At 35.2% G+C, this 25,542-nt stretch overlaps 1 protein-coding gene across 1 annotated transcript in view; it reads right to left on the bottom strand.

The window, feature by feature from the left end:
* The window catches only part of LOC106673546, a 28,872-nt gene extending 9,112 nt beyond the window's left edge, over window positions 1-19,760 (bottom strand). Inside the window, exons 1-8 of the mRNA XM_014405695.2 lie at window positions 19,659-19,760; window positions 13,872-14,095; window positions 13,213-13,811; window positions 12,936-13,161; window positions 10,324-10,543; window positions 6,945-7,216; window positions 6,556-6,682; window positions 828-971 (exon numbers count right to left, since the gene is read on the bottom strand). Of these exons, the coding sequence (XP_014261181.1) occupies window positions 828-971; window positions 6,556-6,682; window positions 6,945-7,216; window positions 10,324-10,543; window positions 12,936-13,161; window positions 13,213-13,811; window positions 13,872-14,095; window positions 19,659-19,663 (1,817 nt within the window). The 5' untranslated portion in view covers window positions 19,664-19,760. The remainder of the gene's footprint in view (window positions 1-827; window positions 972-6,555; window positions 6,683-6,944; window positions 7,217-10,323; window positions 10,544-12,935; window positions 13,162-13,212; window positions 13,812-13,871; window positions 14,096-19,658) is intronic.
* Between the last annotated feature and the right edge of the window lie 5,782 nt (window positions 19,761-25,542).

Raw genomic sequence — 25,542 nt, 5'->3', positions numbered from 1 at the left:
AGCCAGTTAGCCAACTTTCAAGATCATGTAGCTACATAGGCCTCCTTCCGCGGAAAGCATCGATCAAAAGGTTTCTCGCTTTCTGACACCTTGTCGAAAAACTTCGTTACGGCATAGGGCTCAGAAATTCTCGAGGAACCACCTGTCAAGGGAATGTCATATTTAACGATCGTCTCCGCGATATCAACCGATTTTAATACCAAATCTTTGGAATTTTGTTTGTACAAAAATAAGTTGGAAATCAAGGACGATGTAATATCCGAGCGCGAGGTAGGATGACTTGTAGAAGTGAGAGTCGATGTCAAGGTCAGGATTGCCTCACCTAACGTCTAATTACATTCTGTAGTAGATTTAGTCTGACATAACTTACTCAATAAAAACACAATGAAGAAGATAAGATAAAATGTACAATTAAATTGTACCTATAAGTACATGGGAGATAGGTTTTGATCAACGCCCCACGAGGTGTACGGAACAAAATTCCCATTTACAATTTTTTAGTTTTATATTTTTTGATGATCAAAGATTTCGGCATCAGATTGAAAAGTCGATAAAAATTAACAGAGTTTATTTCACTAAAAACAGTTTAATGTGGACGATTTGGTAAATATTCTGACAGGAAAAAATAAAAAAAATTCAGACCAAAGACAGAGAAATAACTACTTATAAAAGGGCATTATTGACATAAAATATCTATGTTACTGATTATTAACGTTATTAACTGTTATAACGCAGGCCATAAGAAAAAAACCCACTTTCAGGACAGTCGAACAGATAACTAAGTTTAAAAGAAAAGTTAAAAACGATGCCTTTGTTCTTTATAATACCTCATGGCCGTTCCGAATTGCGCGTCCACTTTTATCACCACAACCACATCACTGAACTCCCAGGAAGCACTGAACCTGGAGATCGTGAAACGCGTTGGTGGGGGACGTCGGAACCGGTCAATCATAACTATTAACTTGAGACGTCTTCCTTTTTATAAATCGATTATACATTCAGTTAAAAATCATGAAAACCGTTCAAAAATGTTGGTATCTAAGTACAATATATAAAATATTTTTATAATTTATACGTATTTGTTAAGTGGCCATTATTGACCATATTAATTAAGGTTTTAAGTTGAGATAAAAAAGTCAGTGTCAGGAGCGGGATTCGAACCCACGAACTTCGGCTTGATACGCCGCTACTCTACCACTTGAGCTATCGTGACTTCGAACCCCCCGGGCACTGACTTCCCGAATCAACCCCACCTTTTGAATTTTCCCTCCTTTTTGCCATTTTTAAAAAAAGTCTTTGATCGGATTGGATTCTCGGCGACAAATGAAATGGCCACAGAGAGCTTTAGTGAACTATACTTCATTTTAATTCATTAAATTCACTATTTTTCGTGGTCCGCTTGACCAATTAATAACATTCAATTAATTAAGATTTTAAGTTGAGATAAAAAAGTCAGTGTCAGGAGCGGGATTCGAACCCACGAACTTCGGCTTAATACGCTGCTACACTACCACTTGAGCTATCGTGACTTCGAACCCCCCTGGCACTGACTTCCCATCCCAACCCCACCTTTTGAATTTTCCATCCTTTTTGCCATTTTTTCAAATGTCGTGTAATCGGATTAGATTCTCGGCGACAAATGAAATGGCCACGGAGAGCTTTAGTGAAGTGTACTTCATTTTAATTAATTAAATTCACTATTTTTCGTGATCCGCTTGACCAATTAATAACATTCAATTAATTAAGGTTTTAAGTTGAGATAAAAAAGTCAGTGTCACGAGCGAGATTCGAACCCACGACCTTTGGCTAGATACGCCGCTACTCTACCACTTGAGCTATCGTGACGTCGATCCCCCCAGGCACTAATTTCCCATCTCAACCCCACCTTTTGAATTTTCCCTCCTTTTTGCCATTTTTAAAAAAAGTCTTTGATCGGATTGGATTCTCGGCGACAAATGAAATGGCCACGGAGAGCTTTAATGAACTATACTTCATTTTAATTCATTAAATTCACTATTTTTCGTGGTCCGCTTGACCAATTAATAACATACAATTAATTAAGGTTTTAATTTGAGATAAAAAAAGTCAGTGTCACGAGCGGGATCTCGTGAATTGACCATATTAATTATTCCAATTGATTATTCTTTTCATCTGTTTTTGGCTGAGGTGAAAAATTAATGTTACGGATTCGAACCCACGACCTTCAGCTCAATACGTCCTTGCTCAGTTGTCACGATAGCTCAGGTTATTAGGGCAGCGGCATATTGAGCCGAAGGTTCAAGCCAATTCCAGTTCATTTTTTAAAAACTAACGAGCCATTCCTTGATGTTTTTAATTTTGTCAGTTATGGTATAATCCAAATCTCAAACTTCGAGTCAAAAATCGTGTCCGTTTGTCATCGATATATAACCAAAACACCAACCGTAATCTTAAATTCCTAACCCTAACCCTGACATTACCTAATTAGTCCCAAATCCATCCTAACCCAACCCACAAATCTAACCTAACCTAACTCCACCAATCACCCATGTGTATCTTGGATCTTTATCGTGTAAATGGATACAAATGCTCACGCAAAAACAATTGTGTTCACATCCAAATGTTATCTACGTTAAAAAAGATTCAATTCACTAATTTCGTGGTCCGCTTTACCAATTAATACATTACAATTAATTAAGGTTTTTAGTTGAGTTGAAAAAAAGTTAATGGCACGAGCGGGATTCGAACCCACGATCTTCGGCTAGATACGCCGCTGCTCTACCACTTGAGCTATCGTGACCTCGATCCACTCGGACACCAACTTCCTATCTCAACCCCACCTTATGAGTTTTCCCTCCTTTTTGCCATTTTTCGTTCGTTTTGTTCGAATCCCGCTCGTGCCATTAACTTTTTTTCATCTCAACTAAAAACCTTAATTAGTTAAAAAAGATGGTGAATTTATTTTTACAAAAGATTCCAGAAATCATTATATTTCATGAAAACCAAAACGGTTGTTGCGATACCGTGAAGAATCAAGAAATTTATTTTTAGGCATATCATCGGGAATATAACAGAAAAGAAGATGAATTTTGAATTTGATAAATTAATTTTATTCCTGAACTTCTTCTTTTTTCTCTTGGACCAAACTCCGCTGCTAATGAAAATTAAAAAATTGTTATGATAGATTTTTTAAGATTTCCTCAGAAACATGGGGACCGCGGTGGCCAAGTGGTTTTGGCGACCGACGTGTATTTGCACCGCCGGCGGTTCTGGGTTCGAATCCTGGCATAGCCGATGGAATTTCTCCTGGCTACAATTTTGTTAAAAATATTGCAAAGTTATTTTGACCCTCTACTGCGATACCCAACTGGTAGTTGAATCTTTATGTACGACTAAACTAAATTCATTTCTACTACAATGACAAAAGTACAAAAAATCATTAACGAAGTTCGATTTTATTCATTTTAATTAATTATACTTTTTATTTAAGGTATTGGTTGAGATTGTTTTCGTCTTCGATTCTTGGTGAATCTTGATTACACGATATTTGAAAAAATAGCAAAAAGAGGGAAAATTCGAAAGGTTGTAGGTTTGAGATGAGTTCCGTGTAGACGAAGGTCAATTGGTAAGAGCAGCGTCATATTGAGTCGAAGGTCGTAGGTTCGAATCCAACTCGTGTCACTAGCTTTTTCATCTCAGCCATTACATAAAAAGTATAATTAATTTAAATAATTAATAAGTCAATTATGACTACCGTATATATGAATTTTTTATTTTATTATTATTATTTAATTTATTTGAATTTTTTTCGTTAATTTTTCTATTTATGTCAACTGATAAAGCAGCGGCGTATTGAGCGGAAGATCGTGTGTTCGAATCCCGCTGGTGACACTAATTTTTCATCTTAACCAAAAACCTAAATAAAAAGAATAATTAATTTATAATTTTTGAAAAAAGATATATAAATGACTATATATAAATCTACAGGACGAATCTTAAAGATTTACAACCTGGTTGAATTTGTTAGAACTGATATAAGTATTTTTAACTTTAATTAACATTAAATATGTAAACCCACAATGAACGAAATATTTCTATGATAGATATAATACATAAAAAATGTAAAAAGGTTTATTTAAACCAATTTCAAACAGGCCAGAATTAGATAGAGACCACATTTATATTTATCTTAAAATTATAATAAATTATGGAAAGTACACAAAAGATTGACTACAAAAACATTGAAAATTTAAATAAAGAAAATAATGAAAATGAAGTAAATACCTTAAAACCACTCCGCATAAATATAAATGAAGATAACCTTAACCTACAGGAAGATTCGGAAAAAATAATGCCCAGTACAAAAATTTATTGACACATAAAAATGTAACGAAAAACCAGTTACAATTCTTTATGATTCCTAAGAGGTGAATATCACATTTAATACAATTTATTATATCTTTGTTATTTTTATCGTATTAAGATTAATTTATTTTAGACAGGGTGTCCTGTGATCAGATGTCAATACTCCAGTATGTTATCCTGCATGTCAAATTTGACGAAAATATCACTATTATTCTCAATTGCATTTGAGATTGTTCCCTTTTCCTGTTACTTCAACTTTTCGCAACTTTTTTTCTCCAGAAAGGTACCGCATGTCCTAAAATATTAAACTTACAATCAATTTTATTGCTTCAATGGAGAGAACAACAAAAAACCTATGAGATTTATTTCTTATTTTTTTTTAAATTGTAACTTTAAGCAAAAAAATAGATAACAAAGAAAGTAAATACAAAAAAGTTAAAAGAAACTTTCACGAGTTTTCAGTGTTCTTGTCTATAGTTGAAGTAAGCTTTTATTGGTTCTGTAAATACTGACAGGTATTACGCATACAGAAAAGTTCCATGAAATGAACTTTAACCATATATACTAAATTTCTCAAAGGTCAGTTTTCATTAGTGTAAAATTAACTTTTAATTGCACAAAAGTTCATTTTTTGGTTACAAATAGTATAAAAAACTCATTTTAAGACTTTTGTTAAACATTTGTATAAAAATAATAGAAATTAAACAAACAATACTCTTTGGCCTCGGTATTTAACAAAAAAAATCAAGCTTCAATAAATTAAATTAAAATTTCCAAAATGTTCTATGACCTTCTTAAAGATTATGCAAGCCTGACATCGTTACCTGGCAGATCTTTTTATGTTTTCTTATTTTGGAAGCTTTGCAGCTTGCTTAATTTTGTATCAAAGAGGTTTTTTAGTTTACTTGTATTACTTTCGTCATTTTAATAGAAGCTTTAAAATTAGTGATAACTAATGTTTAATTTTTTTTAACCATTTGTAACCCTTCGAGAAATTACAAACCTTTACATTTCATAAGTAGATTAAATCAATTATTCATTAAACCCCATGGTGAAAAAAAACTGACTTCACAGAAAAAATAAAAGTGTCCACAACCATCATCAAACCCCATGGTGAAAAAAAACTGACTTCACAGAAAAAATAAGAGTGTCCACAACCATCATCAAACCCCATGGTGAAAAAAAAACACTGACTTCACAGAAAACATAAGAGTGTCCACAACCATCATCAAACCCCATGGTGAAAAAAAAAACACTTACTTCACAGGAACAATAAGAGTGTTCACAACCCTCATCAAACCGCATGATGAAAAAAAAAAACACTAACTTCACAGAAAAAATAAGAGTGTCCACAACCATCATCAAACCCCATGGTGAAAAAAAACACTTACTTCACAGGAAAAATAAGAGTGTTCACAACCCTCATCAAACCCCATGGTGAAAAAAAACACTGACTTCACAGAAAAATAAGAGTGTTGACAACCATCATCAAACCCCATGGTGAAAAAAAAACAGTGACTTCACAGAAAAAATAAGAGTGTCCACAACCATCATCAAACCCCATGGTAAAAAAAACAAAACACTGACTTCACAGAAAAAATAAGAGTGTCCACAACCATCATCAAACCCCATGGTGAAAAAAAACACTTACTTTACAGAAAAAATAAGAGTGTCCACAACCATCATCAAACCCCATGGTGAAAAAAAACACTTACTTTACAGAAAAAATAAAAGGTCCACTACCCTCATCAAACCCCATGATGAAAAAAAAAACAGTGACTTGACAGAAAAAATAAGAGTGTCCACAACCATCATAAAACCCCATGGCGAAAAAAAACACTGACTTCACAGAAAAAATAAGAGTGTCCACAACCATCATCAAACCCCATGGTGAAAAAAAAACAAAAAAAAACACTGACTTCACAGAAAAAATAAGAGGTCCACAACCTTCATCAAACCCCATGATGAAAAAAAAACACTGACGACAGAAAAAATAAGAGTGTCCACAACCATCATCAAACCCCATGGTGAAAAAGAAAACACTGACTTCACAGAAAAAATAAGAGTGTCCTCAACCATCATCAAACCCCATGGTGAAGAAAAAACAGTGACATCCCATATTAAAATAAGCATAAAGTCTGTTGTTGGGTCCGTCTTCACTCGCGAGTTATCTTCATCATTAGTCTTCTTCAGTGAGGAACTAAGAGTTACCTGACAGTCAGCTGCAGACTAACAGCGAGCATCAACTCAAAAATTGTTGTCACAACCTTCGTCAAACCCCATGTAGTCATGGCGTGGAAGCTTATCTTGACGTATTGACATCTGTTCTCTGGACACCCTGTTAATAAATAAACTAAAAATGTTAAAACAGATCATGATTTTTTTATCAATCCAAATGAGAATCAATAAACTTAACAAGAAGTGAGAGGAATTTAAAAAAAATTTAAGATTGAAAGTTATTGTCAGAACTGTGCAGCATATATCGTTAAAAACGATACAATGGCACATTTGTTTAGAAAAGAAAATACATTTTTTAATACAATAAATAATTACTAATTAACAATTAATAATATATTCTGATATTATACAATATTTTCATTTTTTCTTTTTCTTAAAAACTTGTGGCGATTTTTTCCCTTTGAGGAATAATGAACGGGATAATTTAACAATATAAATTAACACGGTGATAATGACCACCATGGTAAAAATAATATCTAAATTGTGGAGTTGATAGAATGGAAGAAGTGCAGACTTGGGCTGGAGAACGTTTCCGTTCCTGATAACAAACTCTATCCAGTAGACCGCCTCTTCCAGGGGCGCCCTAGGCCTGTCGTGGAAAAGTTCCGATCTCCTCTTGGCATTTATTGTGTAACTGCAATAAAAAATGTAAACTTTATCATTTATTATTGGTCTATAGCCTCTTACATATATGGTCTTATTGTTATTTTTTTCTAATTCGTTGAAGAAGGCGTGTTCTTTTAATTATTGGATAATGTAGTTATTCTTAATCTTATTTTCTTTATTGGAAGGAATATTTATGTTGTATATTTGATGGTATGTAGAATCATACCAGATTTCTTCGTTCATAATTCTTTACAATTGCAGCATTGCTTAAGACCGTTATTATCTAAGCCATCTATGAGGTCCTGTCCCTTAAGCCATGAATGGGGATTCGAATTTAGTTTGTCTTCTATAGCTGAAAGTATTTAACTTGAAAGTTATAGTCTGGTCGTAGGTAGATAGGATGTCAGTACATTAGAAAATAGCTTTGATAAATCGTCTGATTTTTGGTTAATAGGTATATTTGTACGTATTTCACGTTAGTTTATCGTCTATAGTTAAAAAAAAACTTGAAACTAATGCGTTTTTGTCTAAGTCTTGTCTTAAGTTTCTGTCTTCTAAGAAACGTGTGGGTATTCAACGTTAGTTTATAGTCTATACTTGAAAAAACGTACCTGGAAACTAATATTCTTGTCAATCAGTAGGTAGTGTGGTAATTAAAGAAGAAAAAGTGCTTTGATAATTCGTCTGAATTTTGGTTAATAGGATGGGTTATGTTGTAACATTGGACGGTTTAAGAGAATGGTCTAAGTAATGTTTCCCATCGAAGTCATTGTTTTTGTCTAAGTCTTTTCTTATGTTGCTGTTTTCTAAGAAATTTATGCGTATTTCACGTTGGTTTATCGTCTATAGTTAAAAAGAAAAACTTGGAACTAATATGTTTTTGTCTAAGTCTTGTGTTCAGTTCCTGTCTTCTAAGAAACGTGTCGGTATTCAACATTAGTTTATAGTCTATAGTTAAAAAATCTTAACTGGAAACTAATATTTTTGTCATCAGTAGGTAGTGAGGTTAGTACAGAAAAAAAGTGCTTTGATAATTCGTCTAAATTTTGGTTAATAGGATTGGTTATGTTGTAATATTGGACGATTTAGGAGAATGGTCAAAGCAATGTTTCTCATCGAAGTCATTGTTGTTGTCTAAGTCTTTTCTTATGTTCATGTCTTTTAAGAAATTTGTGCGTATTTTACGTTAGTTTATCGTGTATAGTTAAAAAAAACAACTTGTAACTAATATGTTTTTGTCTGTCTTTTCTTATGTTCCTGTCTTTTAAGAAATTTGTGCGTATTTTACGTTAGGTTATCGTCTATAGTTAAAAAAAACAACTTGAAACTAATATGTTTTGTCTAAGTCTTTTCTTATGTTCCTGTCTTTTAAGAAATTTGTGCGTATTTTACGTTAGTTTATCGTCTATAGTTGAAATTACTTAACTTGAAAATATTATTCCGGTCATCAGTAGGCAGAATGGTTAGTACGGAAGAAAAAGAACTTTGATAATTCGTCTGAATTTTAATTAATAGTAATGGTTTTGTTGTAATATTGGATGGTTTAGGAGAACGTGGTCGAAGTAAAGTTTTGCATCAAAGTCATTGTTTTGTGGACAAAACATGGATAAACGGATTTGAGGGGTATCGATTTTTATGAAAATTTTGGTAGTAGATCGAAAAATATTAGTCTCATGTTCAAGCCTACTTACCAATGGCCCGAGGGGGGGACTTTTTTTTAAAACCTAATTTAAGTAATTTTTATAAATGTTTTTGTACCTTAATTATGCATTTATGTCAAGGTTATTTATATTATTTCATCTGGCCATTTACGCGAAATAAGAAAATGTTATGCAGGATTGTATTAAATGAGTTGTATATAAAAAGTAAGTAGGCCAAAAAAAAATTTACATTAGAAAAAAGTTCAGATTCGTTTTAAGCTCCCTTTAAAGCCCTAAAATACAAATTTTCTTACAATTTAAAAATGAGACATTTTTTAACTTGCAGCCGCGGGCATTTTTATTTTTTTTTATTTTTTAATCGGAGGTGTCAGGTTATCCACATAAAAATTCATAATTCCTGTGGATTTGATGTAATTTCATCGTAATTGAAAATGAATCATTCTTTTTATGTAAGGTCTTTGTTGAAATGAAATAGTTAGTGTCACGAGCGGGATTCGAACCCGCGACCTTCGGCTCAATACCGCTTGAGCTATTGTGACAAGTGTAGACCAGCGCCGTAATGAGCCGAAGGTCGTGGGTTCGAATCCTGCTCTTGACACTAACTATTTCTTCTCAACCAAGACCTTACATGAAAAGAATAATTAATTAATTTGGTCAATTAGACTACTAAACATAATGCAGTTATTGAAAATGTTCAAAAGCTTAAAGTTTCTTCTTTCCGTCAATGTCAACAAAGTTTATATTTAAAGATATTGTCGGTTGGGGAAATAAATATGAAAGCAGAATAAAACTTCTAAATGTTTTTTTGTTTTTTTTTATATATCTCCAGTTTTAATATTTTCACGGAAGCAAACTTTGCACCAATTTATGTAATTTATAGTAGCCTCAATTCAAGTAAACTCTCTTGTAAAGCTGAGGTGTCGTTTTAAAATTATAATTATTTATACAATTTTCGAAAGAACATCACGGGTATATTTGAAAAGAGAAAAATTAAGTTAGAAAATTATTTTTGTTTTTCATAAAAATTTGTATTCAAGGGTGTTTGATGTGTAAAACTCGAATATCAAATTAGTATTTTGATTAAAAATTATTTTAACCTACCTTTCCTTGGTCCCAATTTACGTAATGTATTTACGTATTTCCCAATTAAGTACGGGGGCAAGAAGGGAAAATAAAAGAGAAGAAGAAAAAATAAAATAATTTTTCAGAACCTACGCTATTCCCGGCAAATGTGCAATTTTGACGTAGTGGTCAAGTGACTGACTGAAGTTAAAATATATAAAATTCAAATATATTTAAAAGGGTTAAGGTTTTTTTTTAAACTCAGCACTTATTGTCCATTGACAAGAATACTTGGACATCACAACAAACTTTTAATTAAAACCGTTGACTTTCCGCCCCCCCTAAGTCACTTCTACCACACAGTTCAATCACAATCAATATAATATAAATCACCCACGTATCAATATCTTACGTTTCATCGTTGAGTACTTTGTCGATCGCCCATCTCAACGACGTCTCGGTTAAGTTGTTAAAATTCAGCCTGATGCCGAATCCACCAGCCACGACGACGTCCGAGTTTTTCGGTTGATCTCCGAGGACTGGTACAACTATTAGAGGTACTGCATGGCATACGGCCTCAAACAGACTCAAAATACCACCTTGAGTTATAAATAGTTTTGTATTTTTATGTGCTGAAAAAGAAATATTTATCAGTCTACGCCAGAGTACTTTCAAGTCATTTCAAGATATCCTAATTGAGTATAAGCTCGGAATTTTAAAATAGAACACTGAATGGCAAAAAGGGAAATACGGCAGACTAAAAAAGCAAAGATAAAAGAGCCAGGAAGACTACCGGCCAAAATATAGCCTCATCCTTTCAGACCATTTGTTCCTTGTTATGCTTATTCCTTCTCAAACCTTTCTGTCTTTCTGAAGTTAATATGTTCTTACGTTAATTATTTTCACTATATTGGAAACCTTCCTCAGAAAGCCACAGTATTTTTAACCATTATATAACCCAGGCTTTCCTCTCTTATGGAAATATTCTGCACTCTGTTAAACTATTACAATTAATTAGGGTTTTTAGTTGAGATAAAAAAGTCAACGGCACGAACGGGATTCGAACCAACAATCTTCGGCTTGATACGCCACTGCTCTACCACTTGAGCTATCGTGACCTCGATCCACTCGGACACCAACTTCCCATCTCAACCGCACCGTCCGAGTGGATCGAGGTCACGATAGCTCAAGTGGTAGAGCAACGGCGTATCAAGCCGAAGGTCGTGGGTTCAAATCCCGCTCGTGCCATTGACGTTTTTATCTCAACTAAAAACCTTAATTAATTGTAATATATTAATTGGTCAAGCGGACCACGAAATTAGTGAATTTAACTCTGTTAAACTCTTAAAACTGACATACCTCCCAATCACATATCCACCAACAGATTCAGACTTCTATGTCCAAAATCTTTGGAAAACTTCTTTTACTACTTGCTGAAGTCGGGAGGAGTGGTCAAGAGCGAGGTAGTTTAGAAAACTATTTTTTCCTTTTTGCTGACGTTTCGACCTTTATTCGGGTCATCGTCAGGGCATAAATTGTGATACTATTCTTGCGGTGTCGTATTGATTTTATGTGAAAGTGTTGTGTTCTTCTAGAGCAAAGTCTTCAAACTTTCAATCTACTAGACATCACAACCAGATGCCGAATTTATTCAAGTCAGATATTTAAGATGTAGACAACAAACTCTTACTTCCAATGAGCTTATGGAATCACGAGAAAAGAATTAACAGAAAACCTACCTATGAAGAATTTTATGACCGAAATCTATTTTAACAGCCAAAACTCAACTAACTCTAAATTGCCGCATCCACATTGGACATGTGGTGTGGAGTCCACTGTGCAACGTCCAGCTCATCCCATCCTTTCACTGAAATGTCCTCAGACAAACCATCAAGCTCTTTACTATGTCTGTTACGACCTCTATTCGGGTCATCTTCAGGGGATAAATTGTGATGATATTCTTGCGGTGTCATATTGGTTTTTATGTGAAAGTGTTGTGTTCTTCTAGAGCAAAGTCTTCCAACTTTCACTCCACTAGACATCACAACCAGATGCCGAATTTATTCAAATCAGATAATTAGGACCTAGTCAGCAAACTCTTATGGAATCACGAAAAAATAATTAAAAGGAAACCTACCTACCAAGAATTTCAGGACTCAACTAACTCTATAAACTACTGCAACCACATTGGACATATGGTGTGGAGTCCACTGTGCAATGTCCAGCTCATTTAATCCTTTCTCTGAAATGTCCTCAGACAAACCATCAAGCTCTTTACTATGTCTGTTACGACCTCTATTCGGGTCATCTTCAGGGCATAAATTGTGATGCTGGTGTCTTATTGGTTTTGTGGAAAGTTTTGTGTTCTTCTAGAGCAAAGTCTTCCAACTTTCACTCCACTAGGCATCACAACCAGATGCCGAGTTTATTCAAGTCAGATAATTAGGACCTAGACAGCAAAATCTTATGGAATCACGAGAAAAGAATTAACAGGAAACCTACCTAACAAGAATTTCAGGACTCAACTAACTCTATAAATTACTGCAACCACATTGGACATATGGTGTGGAGTCCACTATCCAATATCCAGCGCATCCAATCCAGACATATCGTCAAAGCTCTTTTCTATGATTATTACTTTTGTCAACGAACTGTTCCTGCTTCCAAAAGATCCACACGAAGCTTTCGATCATACTTCCAAACACTTTCCCACCCTGAGATGCCCAAAACGACATGTCTTGGATATCAATTTCACATATTGAGTGCTGCAATTGGATGTTTTCTCTTACATTGTCCTACGGGTCATGTGCTGGTGAAGGGTCAATGTAAGTTGAAAAAAAGAAGAGTACGGTAACGGTGAAAACTAGTTAAGGTTTTTAACGAAAGTTTTGAAAAAAAGCTCGTTTCTGGTTGTGGCGTTTGGTATTTCTTAATAGTTAATCGTGCTCTTAGTAAGTTCATTGTAACATAAAAATTTTGAAATTTTAATATACAATTCAATAATATGGATGAGTTTTCTATTACCCAGTATATCACCCTGAGGGAACCATTTGGAAAATTTAATGTTTTCGTGTATTCCTGGTCGCTGGACGCCATCCCATTTCCAGAGAACCTTCTGTTTCAATCCACTCAGGACTTTAAAAATTATTTGCTGCTCATCGCTGCTCGTTTCCGTCGAGCTGTTGAAATTCGTGCCGAGGCTGAAATAAATAACCCCGTGTTTCGCTTCGTTCATGAAATCTTCCAAGTCCTGAAAATAATAAGTTTATTATTTCGATAGTTTAAAAAAAGCAGTACTTACCTTTGGAAGAGGCTTGACGGGTAGAACGTTGACACCTCCGATCTCTTTGACATGGGGAGCTTTCGGATACGAATACCCGACGGAATGGTGGGAATTGATTAAAACCAAGCTTTTATTAGCAACCAGCTTTCCGATCGGTGGCCTGTCTTCCCAGCCTGTATAATTAAAGTATTTATCGACCTGTTTTTGCATGAAAAACAGTCTGTAATATTGCGACAGGGTGGTGGCGATAAGGATAAACATATTGTAAAGTCTATCTCGGTAGGTGAATTCCCAGATTGGTTTACCGAAATTAGCTTTGTAATCCAACATATATTCGCTGTTGCTTGGTAAACCTGATAGCTCGTTCACATCGACCACATCGCCTACTGGATGTATGTCGATTCCGATTGATTTAAACTTGTGGACCAGGGCTGCTACTGGCTCCTGGAAAAGCATTGAAGACGACAATACGACGTCGAACTTTTCATCGGAATGTATAATTTCCTGTACACCGCTAGAAGAGAACATCTTGTCGTTCAAATCTTTTGTAAATCTCGCTAGAAAAAATGACATTTCTATGGCCGAGTAGGAGGCCCAATTTCGTATATTAATCACACCTGTTGAACACGAGACGGCAGTAGTAAACATAAAATTTAAAGCTATGTGTGACAACTCACCTGAAAATTCATCCCTGTGGTTTTCAATCATTATGTGCCGCATGTTTGCACTGGCAGGCTTATAAGGAAAAGGTGAAACGTACGTAACATTATGACCTCTATTCGCTAGCTCGTTGAGAATCGGTCTAAAAACGTTGTGATGACTCGGGACAGGGAAATAAAAAAATCCCAAAATATTTGCTCCCGAGGAAAAGTTGATGAACATAACAATGATAAGAACAGGGCTGAAAGAACAAAGGTTTTCCTTAAATATTATACTTTAATAAAAACAAACAACCTAGCCCATATCTAAATTATTCAAACATTAGATGACTTCACCATAGTCAACACATTTCATAAATAAATCTAAGATTAATGTTTTAACCAACAAAAGAAGATAACCGACTGGTATTATTTCGAGCGTATGTATCCGAGCGTTTTTATCTAAGAAGTTTTATTTTTAAGTAATATAAGTGTATTTTTATTGAATGAGAATTCGCAACAGCACAGGTTCAAACACCTTTCTTTGTGAAAAATTGTATGTCGGGTTCGAATGCAGGGTCGCAGGATTCGAACCCGGGACCTTTACCTTTACGTTAAGCACCGTGTCAAAGCCATAACCGACTCGGCCACTGACGCCCCCAAAAATATGGTTTGCTGTCTTCAATCTCCTTGTATTTCAATGTTATTTACATCAACCAATGTGGCTTGGTTAATGTGGCTAAATGAGATTATATATATTAGGTCACATAAAACACATGGCACAGAAAAATAGTAAAAACGTGTATTCTTGGGGGGCATTTTTTTAACGTGTGTCCTGGGTTCCACTTAAAAAATTCATAACACCTATGGATTATCCATAAATCGACATTATTATATCCGTTGGAAAGCTGAATATCTCTTATTTCTATTTTTGTCAAGAATGACTAGATTTCATCCTACTAAAATGAGATTAATTAAAGAAATAATCAAGAACTCTTCAAGCATTTTTTATATATATCACGTAGACAAAACGATTTTAGCCAAAAACAACTTAATTTTGGATTATAAAAACGCCGTAAGCTTTTTCCAACTTTTAATTTTTTATTTAGACTCATATTTTTAGACGAGGATATTTTCGCCTCCTCCTCAGTACATTTTTCTAACATTTGTATAAATCAACAATAATAAAATAAATTTTTGGACATTTTGGATTACATTTTGAGTGCCAACAGACGACTGGATTTTTACTCGACTGGTAGATGTATTTCTATCATAAGAAGTCCAAAAAAAGAACGGAAAAAATGACGTAAATATGGCCTCTATAAGAAAAAAATACACGTACCGTCGAGAAAAAAAGCCAGTCGTCTGTTGACACTCAAAATGAAAGGATCGGGTTGGTTTTTAAAATATTATTAAGGTCCAAAAATTTATTTTATTATTCTTGATTTATACAAAATTTAGAAAAATGTACGGAGGCGGAGGCAGAAAGAGCCTCGAAATGCATCTACGTAAAAAATAACATGTTGTAAAAGCTTACAAAATTTTTATATTCCAGATTCTCATCATTATCCACCAAAAAAAGCAAGAAACAACTTAATTTTGTTTTTAAAGCTCGTTAAACTTCTCAAATAATTTTTTGGTGAATTTTTTTTCTCGCTGATATCCGTTGTTCCATTTAAAAATTGACCACCTGACATCTGGATTTGATCAAAATTCCATTTTATTATATCAATTATTAGAGAATTTTTTCAAAATGTCTGTGATTGTCGCTAAGTTAAGTGAAATAAAGACGAAATCACTAAAAACTCTTCAAACGTTTTATTTTAGATCTCAGATAAATGGAGATTTTTAAAACAAAAAACAGTTCAAATTGCTTTTCAGAGCTCGTTATAGCTTTCAAATACCAATTTTCTAAATATGTAAAAATGATAATTTTTGCCTGATTAATCCGGGGGTAATTTTTTTCTCGCTGATGACCGGTGTTTCGCATAAAAACTTAACGAAATAATAATTTATTTAATTTATCGAAATTTAACGCTATTAATTAGAAAGCTTAATTTTTATGCTTTCCTTGTTTTTCAGCAACATTTAGATAATATGCTACTCAGATCAGACAAAAAAAGCTCGAGCTTAAGAGCTCTAGAAAGCAAGCATTTATGTGAGAATTTTTAACACTTTTTTTTAAGTGGATAATTCAATTTATGTTATTATAAATGAGAAAAATAATAAGAAAACTCAGGAAATTTTTATTTCCATAGTACTTATTTATTTATGAAGGCGATTTTTGAGACTACGTGTTGTCAAAAAATTCTGCACCTCTGTAAAATTTCCGGTGGAACGGTGAAAAACATTTTTTTTGATAAGCGAAAAATGATTATCAACTTTGTTTCTCGCTAATAAAAATAGAAATTATGTATTTAAATATCTATAATAAGGCTATCCCACAAATATAATTTTGATTTAGTGACCGTGCGACTATTTTAAAATATATTTATTTTTTAATTAATAAACAAAATGAATATTGTTTTGTTATTTCATATAATAGACTATTTGAGGTGGTTAAACTAAAACTGAAATTCTGCAAGTCATCCACTTTCGGACGATAAGGCCGTCCTTCATTCTCCGAGGTCTAATGTATTTATAATTCTCTAAAAATCGGTTTTTCTCTCGAAAATAATGAAGAAAAGATAATTTATAAAATAAAAGTAAAAAAAAACATTGTTTCTTCCATTTGATTTTTGTTGGGAGAAAGTTTTAAAAGTTCAAATAATATACATGTAATAATATAAACAAAATTAATTAATTGTACAAAACGTATATATATTTTTGTTCAGCTAATACTGCAACACACATTCAATACGCATTCACACAAATAAATACATTCACACCCAATACTCCATCAACCTGCACACAATAACAAACCAATCCAATTGGGGTCGATGGGGTACTATTATAAATATTCCGCACAGCTGGAGGGGCGATGGGGATGCTATTCCACCATCATCCCCTTCCCATTCACTCTAATAAATACACTCACTCATACAAAATACACTCATACAGAACACATATCTTTACGGCTGTATATATATAATAAAAAATTCCCAATTCCCCTAAAAAGCGAAACAGGGAACCTTGAAGCTCGCTACCGTGTCCTACACGCTCTCTTTATGGAACCAAGGCATGAGCAACAGGCACCTGCGCGGTCTTTGACCCAATTAAAAAAACGTATATTAATAGGTGACATGGTAACATAACAATAATTCAATTGTATTGCATTATCATTTGTTTATTTGATATTTATTGATGTGCCCTTTTTCGTTTTCTATTATAAAAAATACAATTTAATGTATGATACATAAAATATATGGTTAATGCATTAACGAAGTTTTTATTAAGTTTTTATCAGTTACTATCAAATAAATTAAAAGTATGTGTAAACTCTTTTTATTATTTTCATTTTCTCTCAGTTTATTATAATAGCTTTAATGTTTCAAATGTTTTAATTTGAATCATTAAAAGTTCGGTCGGAACAAAAATTTCATCGTGGCAAAATAAATACATTAACACACCTTTCTCTTCCGTTTTAAAGTGGTAATATATCGACATTGTTTTTAAAATATTTAAAATACCTCTATGGATGAAAGTAAATATAAAAATTGGTATGGAGTTTGAATTAAATTTTTAATATTTTCGAAAGGGAATAAATATTAATGTACCTATATAAATAAATATGAATAAATTAACATTAGCAAAACAATTAAACATCAATATATAAATAAATGCAAATAAATATTTACACTGAGATATCACACATCATTATAAATTGAAAAACGCTCTCGAAATGTCACCGTATCATGATGCCAGTAACGTATCTAAGTTAAATCAATGCTGTAATGAAGAATGCGATTGCTTGATGCATCCTCTACTTCTAAGGCATTGCAGCATAATATGAAGCAGATATCACCGTAAGAGAAATGTTCCATAAATAAGTTCATACGTGTCATAAAGGAAACAATTATTTTAAAAAATCCCTTTTACATTGGTAAAGAATAACTAAGTCATATATTTTCGCAAACCTAATATTGTAACTTTAACGAAACATAAAGTACTATTCACTAATTTCGTGGTCCGTGGTTTCATCTCAACTAAAAACCTTAATTAATTATCATCATTACAATTAATTAAGGTTTTTAGTTGAGATGAAAAAAAGTCAATGGCACGAGCGGGATTCGAACCCACGACCTTCGGCTAGATACGCCGCTGCTCTACCACCTGAGCTATCGTGACTTCGATCCACTCGGACATCTTCCTATCTCAACCACACCTTATGAGTTTCCCTCCTTTTTGCCATTTTTAAATTCGTTGACTTTTTTTCATCTCAACTAAAAACCTTAATTAATTGTAATGATTTAATTGGTCAAGCGGTGGAGTTGAGATAGGAAGTTGATGTCCGAGTGGATCGAGGTCACGATAGCTCAAGTGGTAGAGCAGCGGCGTATCTAGCCGAAGATCGTGGGTTCGATTCCCGCTCGTGCCATTAACTTTTTTTCATTTCAACTAAAAACCTTAATGAATTGTAATGATTTAATTGGTCAAGTGGACCACGAAATTAGTAAATTTAAATAATCAATATGAAGTACGCTTCATTAAAACTCTCCGTGGCCATTTCAATTGTCGTCGAGAATCTAAATCGATTACACGACATTTGAAAAATGGCAAAAAGGTGGGGTTGAGATAGGAAGTTGATGTCCGAGTGGATCAGGTCACGATAGCTCAAGTGGTAGAGCAGCGGGGTATCTAGCCGAAGATCGTGGGTTCGAATCCCGTTCGTGCCGTTGACTTTTTTATCTCAACTAAAAAACCTTACTTAATTGTAATATATTAATTGGTCAAGCGGACCATAAAATTAGTGAAATTAATTATAATGTACTATGCAAAATTTATATCTCGTCTATTTATATTTAAATCTATATATCTATATAAGTATTGGGATTTTTGGGCTTGATTACGCCGGGTAGAATTTTTTTCACACATATGTCGTGCGTTCCCCATAATAATTCATTACTTCTCTAACTCTTATCTAATCTAACCGTCATAAAATTTAATCTCATTTCTTTGAGGCTGTCAACAACTTTTACATTTTGTGTAAATATAAATGGAATCAAAATAAAGAAATTAATCTTCTCAAAAGTTTCATTTTATTCATTTTGTTCTTATTTATTTACAAAAATAATAATTGCGCTATCACTTAATTTTCAAAGTTTCCAAACAACTGCAAACTGTTCTTCTTGATCGGTGTAAAAATCATCATTATTATTGTGATTTTCAAGAAACAGAAAATCGCGACGATCAGGATGGAAGATTGATTGTTTTAATTAATTAAGGTTTTTAGTTGAGATAAAAAAGTCAATGGCACGAGCAGAATTGAATGTTTTATCTCAACTAAAAACCTTAATTAATTGTAATATATTAATTGGTCAAGCGGACCACGAAATTAGTGAATTTATTGATTGTTTTATTTGACCACAAATGTGTATTAATTTTTTTTAGGATGATTAAAATGTATACAATTTTGCTTCTTAGGTATCGCCAATTCACTTGCCGGTGGATTAATTTTTTTCATCTTTCTGCACTGTAAGTTTATTATTTTATATATTATATATATTTTATTATTTAATTGTGAAAAAAACCGGTTGATTATATTTAACTGTCTCATAAAAATTATTTGCTTAATCCTGGCTATACAAAAATTAATACCTTGAAAGTATTTATTTGTTGTCCCAATGTAATTTACGATTTTTTGTGTTTTTAAATTAATTATCATACCTCATGGTTTTATTCCGAAATGAACGATGGTTACACTTTTATCGCCACTTCCCTACTGATTACTCAACTCGCAGGTAGGAATGTACTTGAAAGACATGAACCGAGTTGGTGGGGATGTCCAAACCGGTCATTTCAACCTAGAAAAAATAAATAGTTTAATAATAGTTTGTTTGCTTCAATTTAAAACATGTTTTATACATTTTTGTTCCAACTTGATACTTAGGACCATGCATTGCAAATTTTTTTAGGAGGGGGGAGTCAAGTAAAGTTTCCAACCTTTTCTTCATTTCATTATATTTAATTGTCTATCGGCCTAATTACTTCTTTGAATTAATTAATCTTTTTACGGAATGTTTTGGTCGAAATGAAAAAGCTAGTGTCACGAGCAGGATTCGAACCCACGATCTTCGGCTCAATTTGCCGCTGCTCTACCACTTGAGCTATCGTGACTTTGATCCACTCGGACACTAACCTCCTATCACAACCCCACCTTTTGAATTTTCTCTCCTTTTCGGTATTTTTCGTTTGTTTTACCTTTTATAAGCCTCTTTGAAGCATCTAAAAAATTGAAATTGTACAGCTTCAATTTTGCCTAAAATGAATCGATTCTTCTTTTCCTGATGGATGTCTTATTTGTTATAATTCCATTTTATTTTTCTTTAATGAGAAAGTGAAATAATACTTTTTATACTTTGCCTAATTTCTTCCCCTCCTGCTAAGCCAAATTAATTATTAAAATAATTAAATTAATTAATTGATTAAACCAAATTTTCAAATTTATATACCAACTCCCCACCACAACACTGAACCTTTCGAACCTTTCGAATTTTCCCTCCATTTTTCCATTTTTCAAATATGAAATCTGGATTCGATTCTGGGTGACTTACGAAGTGGCCACGGTCAGTGAAGTTATACTTCGTTTTACTTATTAAATCCATTATATTTAGTGGTCTATTGACAAAATTACTTCTTTCAATTAACTAATCTTTTTACGTAAGGTTGAAATGAAAAAGCTAGTGTCACGAGCGGGATTCGAACCAACGACCTTCGGCTCAATACCACTTGAGCTATCGTGACTTGGACCACTCGGACACCAACTCCCCATCTCAACCTACATCCTTTCGAATTTTCCCTCTTTTTGACATTTTTCAAATGTCGTGTAATCAGGATTCGATTCTCTTCATTGTGGAATCACTAAGTCCTTATCACGGAAAGTGCACTTTTTATCAGAAAACTAAGCACTTATTGCCTTATCTGTCTTTGGTTTCACTCGACACAGTAGAGATATTCACTCTCTGCTTTTTCCATAGGTGTTTGTTAAGAAGTGACTTACAGATGCTTATAATTTTACTTGCTGCCTGCTGACGAAGAGGAGTTTATTCGTTTTTCTATTTGAAAAAAATTACGAATCTTTTAACTTGCCTCATACCTGACGCTTTCATTTTTGAAGCTCCATCGTCAGCACAATTTTTATGTGCCTAGTCGTACTTTCGATCTAATGGATGAGATGGTTGCCCCTTTTTTTGATAGTTGGTCGGCATGTCGTCTCTTTCTGTACCTTATTTTCCCGAAACCCAAGGCAAACTAAGGACCATTTTAAAAGGTCGTCAATAATCAGGCCTAGTCCTAATTTCAACGATCCACCTTAGAACATCTAGCACATAAAAATTTTTCAGAGCATAGGAGACAATAGAAATTTTTAAGCCAGAGTCAGTCGAATTCCGGAGATTAAAGCACATGAAAACCATTTACTAAAAAGTCGTCAGATTGGCTTTTTACATCCGTCCATGATTTGCCTGAGTAATGAGCAGAAATCATCTTTATAAGTAGTTAATGCTCCTTTTAGATCTTCGGTGCACCCAATGTCGTTAACATACACTAAAAAGAGGGATCTAAAACGTAGCCTTGTGGAACCCTATAGTTTACGACTGGAACCGTTCAATACAACACCCCGTATTTCCGTTCATCCAACTTTGAACTTAAATTTCACGATCTACGGTGTCAAGAGCATTTGGATTATTTATTAAAAAATCCAGCAACCTTCGTACCATTGTAAAAATTTCAAAGATTTCAAAATAAATATTTTCATTTTTTTTAGATGCTTCTTGGATAACAAGGTAGACAAGCCTTCTACTCAGATTATGAGATGTGCTTCCCTGTTGTGCTTCAGGCTATTAACCAGCCTCCACAGCTTTGCCAGAGGTTCCTTGGTGTAGGATTTTCTTGTGGTTTTTCTTACTCTAGTTGCAGAAACCTACACCTACCTTCACAGCAACATAAAATGTGTTCTGCGGTCTCCTCCTCTTCCTGGCAGTATCTTTACAATGTTTCTTCTGTCTGTACTCCTATCCGGTGCGTATGCTTTCTTAAGTCGCAGTGTCCAATCCGAAACGGCTCACCTCGTGTTCTCATCCACGGCCCTTTTTCTCAATCCGAGTTCCTTCATTCTAGCCTGTGACCCCTCCTAACCCGTGGTTACAAGGGGGGTATCCGGGCACAAAATAAAGGTGCAACCTCTCTAAAGCACAAGCTGTACTCGCGTCAGCCTAGGGTCGGCATGGGCGGCGGGTGCCTTAGCAGAGTCACACGAGGGCCAGTGCACTAAATCCTGTCTGCATCTGTACCACGGGGTGACTTTTAGTGAGTTTCAAAACAAGCCCTAACCAGCTCTAGTCACCACTGGGAAAGGTTTCGTGGTGACGCCCCTGGCGGGAAATTAGGCAGAGGCTGTCTTCTATTTTTGACCTTCGTGAAGCTTGCGTATGGCCAACGGAAAACCCCCCGGCCTCACGGGAGACGTTGCGACCGGACGACAGCATGTAAGCGTTGAGGACGTCATGATCATGCTACAGTCCCTCGAATGCGTAATTAAACGGATGGAAGCGGGTAGTGAGTCGGTGTCTTAGACTCGAGTATGCTTTGCATTGTTGTGTGCGGCGTGGTACCCTTGGGGAAGCGAAGGATCGGATCACCTAGGCTAGGCCTATGGCGTCCCTCGAATGCGTGCACCAGGTGTAGGCTGAGCTCGATAAGAGACTTTACCGTAGACAGTATTAATCTAGGGGTGGGCAGCAATTCCACTTTAAACTAAAACCGCTGCCGTTCCCGGAAGTTTCTACGCTAGGGGACCCTCTATACTCAGAGAGATAGAGTGGCCTTCTCTATCTAGTGAGTACGCAGGGAGGGACGGGCTGATGTATTTCAGCCCGTTAGCCCCTCGCGCGCGGCATACGACCCGTTGCACAATGCGGGCCCGACCATTCGGAGTGGACAAGCGGAGAGCGTGGTTGTTCTGGCCCTTAGGGGCTGGGAAACCTCTACACGAATGCTGCGGCGGTAACACCATCCCGTCGTATGCGGAAGTGCGTCAGCTCTCATCTTGAGAATCAAAACGTCCGATAAGGCCGAACAGGCTAGGTGCGGACGTTAAAGATCCTCTTGTCTTTTTGACGATGAGTATTCGGGAACGAACTGTCCAATCAGGAATCCAACCAGAATCCTGGTCCGGTTGCCTTCCAGTAATTCTTTTGTAAGTTTTGCCTGACGGTGCATAGAAGGAACGTCCAACCGTCAGTTCGATCTTGGGGTTCAACCCATAGACCCCATCTCCCGTACCATTGTCGGTTTTGTTTCCGTCGGTATACCAGTAGGAGATTGCCTTTAGCGGTGCTCCTTTGGCCCATTCTTTCCGTTCTGTACTTTGTACTTTTTGGTGAAGTGGTACTTTGGAACAGTGGCATCAATTGAATATAATTAGCAATGGCATAATTGTCTAACAAGTTCTACTGACATGCATTTCAAAGTTATTATATATGAGAGTCGATTATTTTAGTTTTAAATAATATGTAAGTAGAACAGGGAAATAGAAACAGCCTAGAACTTACCCTGAGCGAAGGAAGACAGAAGTTTACAAATCTACCTGTGAATGTAACCAAGTGGGTATATTGGTTAATCCGGAGGAAAATAAAAGCATATGCTACCAATCAGTCGGGATAAATCCAAGCCGGTGACAACAAAAGAGAAGTAAATTTGTTCCGACTTCAAAACACCGAATAGTGAAGACAGGGCACAAAATAACCTGGAAAAAATGTCGTGGAAAGACAAATATATATAAAAGAAAACTATTGTCTTAGATTCCACATCATCAAATACTTCAAAGATTCTACTAAATAAGAATAAATGTACAAAAAGTTACCAAAGCAAAAAAGGTTCTTAGGTCATTAGGCATAATTATTCTCTAAAAAATACAGTCACGGATAAAACATAAAAAAAACAGTCGAGTCAATTCGCTAAGATTAGAAGAAAAGCAGACAGACTGTTCATATTTGTTCATAATGATTCCCTGTGAGAAACAGCCGGCTAATAAGTTGTACGGGGATGGCCGGTGGCGAAGTAGCAGGGGGTGGATTGACTGCGCCCTCGGGGCCCCAGATAAAGAGCCGAAACCGGGCAGAACGCCAACAACATCCGCTTAGCTCTTTGTACGCACTTATCTCGGGCAGATTTAATATTTGGTCTTTACAGTAGTAGGCGTTAATAACAGTTTTTATTTGGAATAAGATTGAGAAATGTTTTTTTGTAACGGTTGGTCGATTTCCGATCTTTCTTGCGACATGCGCTTATAAGCGGGAGGCGACGTGCTATGTACTTATGCTAAACGTGACGTGAACATTTAGCTTACGCGTTTCACAACTTTTTGAATAGGGGAAGTCAGGGTTGCAAAAATGCAATAACCCAGAGAGATATATTCTAAAACCATTACCATTGGCCAGTCTAGTAAAGAAGACCTCTCGATCAAGATGGCACCATATACTGATACACTTACGCATCTCGAACGAAAGGAGATACGTGCAAGGAGTAATCAGACCTGGAACCAAATATTGTTCTATACCATGATGAAGTCCCTGCAATCGACAGAAGTACCCAGTTCAATCTGCATGAAAAACAAAATTACAGCTATCAAGTAAGCCACGAAAACACTAAGTTGAAACATTAGCCCAAAGATGGTGCCGAGTTGACAAACAAACAGATTAGGTATGCTACATAAAATCATTTTTTGCTGGGTTACAAGATATGTGGGAGTAAGAGGCAATGAAAGAATAGACGCCCTTGCAAGGAAGGGGGGCATACCGCTTCTGTGGCATAAGGGTTCACGCTTTCAATGTGTACCTTAGACAAACAGACTGAAAATAAAGAAACAGAGGCATTCACTCATAAGACACAACAATCCAAGAACCTTCTACCAACCTTTGGAAATAGTAACAGAATGCATCAAAGGAAGCAGGAAAAATCCTTGGATCCAAAGAGGATTCTGCAGACTAAATGGACATTTCAAGAAGATTGATGTAACCAAAATGCACGTGCTAATTCTGCAAAGAAGCAGAAAAAACACCTACTAAGAAACTGGTACTATACTTGCCAGGAGACAAGTTTTGGCTGGCTCCTTGCTAGATGAGTCCGCTGAGCCCCAGACAGGCAAAACACTAAGGCACTACTCACACAGAAATACTCAAATCTCGGAACGACTGGTATACTCGTAAACTAAGAGACGCGTCATATGTAAGTTGGTAGCGCCACTCACACGCCATTCCAGTAGTGGAGGCTGGGCTACTCTGAGACAACGAGACTGACATACTGATCTCCTAGTACCTCAGTTGCGTAGTTTCCTACATCGTAGTACGATGGGTGAAGCTTTTAATTTGAAGTTTATGGTTGAAGTGGAGAAATTTCGAATGTTACATAATGTTCGGTACGTGTCTTTTCTCATTTTGTATGAGAAATTTTGAATCTGAATCTTGTAATTCTTTTAAAGCAACAAATAGTCTAAATTTATGTTTCGTTCTATATATGGGTGTAACCAAAATCTTCTCACTGTCCTCTTTAT

Source organism: Cimex lectularius, unplaced genomic scaffold (genome assembly GCF_000648675.2).
Source record: "Cimex lectularius strain Harlan isolate CLEC.00 unplaced genomic scaffold, Clec_2.1 scaffold42, whole genome shotgun sequence".
In the NCBI taxonomy this organism is placed as follows: domain Eukaryota; kingdom Metazoa; phylum Arthropoda; class Insecta; order Hemiptera; family Cimicidae; genus Cimex; species Cimex lectularius.
This window is presented reverse-complemented; position numbering and strand designations above follow the sequence as displayed.